At 50.9% G+C, this 4,572-nt stretch overlaps 1 protein-coding gene across 1 annotated transcript; it reads left to right on the top strand.

Moving 5' to 3' along the window:
* Positions 1-1,796: 1,796 nt before the first annotated feature.
* Positions 1,797-3,095, top strand: BECN2 (beclin 2). The gene has a single exon (XM_017847779.1). The coding sequence runs from the start codon at positions 1,797-1,799 to the stop codon at positions 3,093-3,095; it is 1,299 nt and encodes a 432-aa protein (XP_017703268.1).
* Positions 3,096-4,572: the final 1,477 nt, after the last annotated feature.

The following is a 4,572-nucleotide window of genomic DNA, read 5'->3' as shown; positions in this document are numbered from 1 at the left end:
AGAAGTTAATTGTGGCTAGGTGTGCAGTGGCTCATGCCTGTAATCCCAGCACTTTGGGAGGCCAAGGCAGGGGGATCACTTGAGGTCAACAGTTCGACAAGCCTGGGCAACATGGCAAAAGCCCAGCTCTACTAAAAATACAAAAATTAGCCGGGCGGGGTGGTACACGCCTGTAGTCCCAGCTACTCAGAAGGCTGAGATACAAGAATCACTTGAACCCTGGACACGAAGGTTACAGTGAGTGGAGATTGTGCCACTGCACCCCAGCCTGGGTGACAGAGAGAGACTCCATCTGGAAAAAAAAAAAAAAATTTGTCACAGAGCAGACAGCCTTAAATTGGGAGCCAGAGAAGGTTCTTGGAGAAAATGTCCTCTCTGAAATATTCCTGAATCAATAACATAAGCATCCTCTAGCAGTTGACTGCAGAGCCCTTACCCCTTTTCAGATCCTTCATTATTCCCTAGAACCTCCTCATGGGCCAAACATGAGAGGCAACCACAATTGATTAGGAGACAGATCAATTGTTCAAAAAACATAAAACAATAATCTACTGTACACTGTGGATTTAGCAATTAATCAGCCCTAGAGGATGAGTGACTTGGCCAGGTGGAGAGGGGAAGGAAGAGTGTTCCAGTCAGAGGCAACAAAGTTACATGCTGGATAAAACCGAAATGCAACTAGCATGCAGGGACACAGAGGAGCCCATGGCTCAGGAGAGCAGGAAATGGGGAGAGAAGAAGCCAGGAAGACGGGCCCCGCGTTGGTGTTAGGTTAAAATGATTGAACTTTCCTTTTTTTTTTTTTGAGACAGAGTTTCTCTCTGTCACCCAGGCTAGAGTAAAGTGGTGTGATCTCAGCTCACTGCAACCTCCACCTCCTGGGTTCCAGCGATTCTCCTGCCTCAGCCTCCTGAGTAGCTGGGATTACAGGCACCTGTCACTATGTCCGACTAATTTTTGTATTTTTAGTAGAGACAGGATTTCGCAATATTCGCCAGGATGGTCTCCAACTCCTGACTTCAGGTGATCCACCCACTTCGGCCTCCCAAAGTGCTGGGATTACAGGTGTGAGCCACCGCACCCAGCCCGAACTTTTATTTTCTTTCAAATATGTATGTGTGTGTGTGTGTAAAAGGGGCATGGGGATGAGGGGGTCGGGGTTGGGGACAGGGTCTCACTCTGTTGCCCAGGCAGGAGTGGAGTGGACCCTAGCTCACTGCAACCTCAAGCTCTGAAGCAATCCTCCCACCTCACCCTTTTAAGTAGCTGGGACTGTAAGCGGCCACCCCACCTGGCTAATTTTTTCACTTTTTGTAGAGAAGGGGTCTGCCTGTGTAGCCCAGGGTATTCTGGGACTACTGGCCTCCAGCGATCCTTCCGCCTCGGCCTCCCAGTGTACCGGGATTACAGGCGTGAGCCAACGCCCTCGGCCAAAGTTGATTGGACTTGATCTTAAGGTTAGATAAGAGTGTTAAACACTTTAAGGAGGGCAGTGCCATGATGAGATTTTAGTTTTAGCAAGATTACTCTTAAGGCGTGCCTTGGACGTGGTACAGGAGGAAAAGGAGATGATCAGATTTTCCTTTTGGAAATAATCCCGGGCCTGTAAGGAGCTGAAGGGAGTCTACAGGTACCGAGGGAGGGTACCATTGTAGGATTTTCAGTAGGAGAGTGACAAGATGATATATGCATTTTAAAAGGATCACTTTCCTAGAAAGACTCGAAAAGCTATAAAATGATAAGCAACTGGGAGCCAGAGGAAAATTAGACTCAAGGCGGGAGTCAGGCCCTCCGCCATGTCTTCCATCCGCTTCCTGTGCCACCGCTGCCACCAGGCTCTAAGGCTGAGCTGCTCCTCGGAGTCCGGGAGCCTCCCTGCAGCCCCGGCGCTCACCTCTGGGCAGGCTGAGCCCGCAGACACCCGGGAGCCCGGCGCCACCACCAGGGAGGTGACAGATGTTGAGGAACAACAGGACGGCGCCTCTAGCAGACCCCTTCCAGGTGATGGCAGTGTGTCCAAGGACCATGCCAACATCTTCACCCTGCTGGGGGACCTTGGCCCCATGCAAACGCTCAGTAGCATCCAAAAGGCAGCTGGGGACATTTTTGACATCGTCTCTGGCCAAGAAGATGTGGACCATCCCCTGTGTGAAGAGTGCACCGACAGTCTTCTAGAGCAGCTGGACATCCAGCTCGCTCTCACAGAAGCTGAGAGTCAGAACTACCAACGCTGCCTGGAGACCGGGATGCTGGCGACCAGCGAGGACGAGACGACGGCGGCGCTGCGGGCGGAGCTGCGGGACCTGGAGCTGGAGGAGGCCAGGCTGGTGCAGGAGCTGGAGGATGTGGACAGGAACAATGCAAGAGCAGCCACGGATCTTGAGGCAGCCCAGGCAGAGGCTGCGGAGCTGGATCAGCAGGAGAGGCAGTACTACAGGGACTACAGTGCCTTGAAGTGGCAGCAGCTGGAACTGCTTGACCAGCTGGGGAACGTGGAGAACCAGCTGCAATATGCCAGGGTCCAGATGGACCGGTTGAAGGAAATCAACTGTTTCACTGCCACGTTTGAGATCTGGGTGGAGGGCTCCTTGGGCGTCATCAATAAATTCAGGTTGGGCTGCCTCCCCACTGTCCCTGTGGGCTGGAATGAGATTAACGCTGCCTGGGGACAGGCGGCTTTGCTGCTCCTTGCCCTGGCCAATACAATTGGACTGCAGTTTCAGAGGTATCGACTCATGCCCTGCGGAGACCATTCCTATCTGAAGCCTTTAACAGATGACCGCACTGAGCTCCAGTTGTTCTGTTATGGGGGGCAGGATGTTTTCCTCAATAACAAGTTCGACCGCGCGATGGTGGCCTTCCTGGACTGCATGCAGCAGTTCAAGGAAGAGGCTGAGAAGGGTGAGCTGGGCCTCTGTCTGCCCTACAGGATCCAGGTGGAGACAGGCCTGATGGAGGACGCTGATGGCCGAGGGGAGTGCTATTCCATCAGAACCCATCTGAACACGCAGGAGCTGTGGACAAAGGCACTCAAGTTCTTGCTTATAAATTTAAAGTGGAGTCTCATCTGGGTTGCCTCAAGGTATCAAAAGTAGCTTTCTTGAGTCTCGCTCTGTCACCCAGGCTGGAGTGCAGTGGCACCATCTTGGCTCACTGCAACCTCGGCTTCCCGGGTTCAAGCAATTCTCCTGCCTCACCCTCCCGAGTAGCTGGGATTACAAGCGCCTGCCATCACACATGGCTAATTTTTGTATTTTTAGTAGAGACAGGGTTTCGCCATGTTGACCAGGTTGGCCTTGAACTCCTGGTCTCAGGTGATCCACCTGCCTCGACCTCTCAAAATGCTGGGATTACAGGCGTGAGCCACCACACCCAGCCTTCTTTTTTGAGACAGAGTCACACTCTGTGGCCTAAGCTGGAGTGCAGTGACACGATCTTGGCTCGTTGCAGCCTCCATCTCCTGGGTTCAGGCAATTCTCCTGCCTCAGCCTCCCAAGTAGCTGGGATTACAGGAGCCCACCACCACACCCAGCTAATTTTTGTATTTTTAGTAGAGATGGGGTTTCGTCATGTTGGCCAGGCTGGTCTCAACCTCCTGATCTCAGGGGATCCGCCCACCTCGGACTCCCAAACTGCTGGGATTACAGGCATGAGCCACCCCACCTAGCCCACTTTCTTTTTTTCTAAAGTACTGTAAATATATTATGAGATAAACCTTCCCCAACACACCTTTGTCCCCTCTTCCTTGTAACTTCCACTCCCCTTCTCCACCCGAACATTCAAAATGACAGGAAAAATTAAATCACAAGAGGCTAAGATTACTTCTGCATAAAGGGATAAAGGGACACAGAGGACAAGGACTAAGGGTGGGGAGGAAAGAGGGCATGGTGAGGAGCAAGGGGAGGTTTTCAATTTTTTAATTTAAAACATTTTGGGCCATGGATGTATGTAATGAAACATTGGAGTCGGGGCAGGGGAAAGAATACTCAAAATTTCATTTTGTTGTGAAGCCCCTCCTCTTCATCCCTGTTGTGTAAGCCCCTCCTCTTCATCCCTGTTGTGTAAGCCCCTCCTCTTCATCCCTGAGAAACTTTCAATAAATTTCGACTGTTCTTTAATGATTTAAAGTGAGAGGTGAGTCTTACTGGACTGTGTCATGATATTGAGATTAACTGTGAGGTGAGGGGCTGAGGTGGACAGGAAGTGACTGGTAACATTGGCTGGTAGATAAATTAAGGGGTCTTGAGGTGAACGCTTCCAGAAAGCTGAAGATTGAATCCTAGCACTTTGAGAGGTGGAGGAGGGAGAATTGCTTGAGCCCAGAAGTTCCAAGACCAGCCTGGACAACCTAGAGCAACCCCATCTTAACAACAATTTTTTAATTAATTTTATTTTATTATTATTATTTTTTTGAGACAGAGTTTGGCTCTTGTCTCCCAGGCTGGAGTGCAGTGGTGCGATCTCAGCCCACGGCAACCTCTGCCTCCCAGGTTCAAGTGATTCTCCTGCCTCAGCCTCCCTTAAGTAGCTGAGATTACAGACATCCACCACCACACCCGGCTAATTTTTTTT

Source organism: Rhinopithecus bieti, unplaced genomic scaffold (assembly GCF_001698545.2).
Source record: "Rhinopithecus bieti isolate Rb0 unplaced genomic scaffold, ASM169854v2 scaffold_28016, whole genome shotgun sequence".
In the NCBI taxonomy this organism is placed as follows: Eukaryota; Metazoa; Chordata; class Mammalia; order Primates; family Cercopithecidae; genus Rhinopithecus; species Rhinopithecus bieti.
This window is presented reverse-complemented; position numbering and strand designations above follow the sequence as displayed.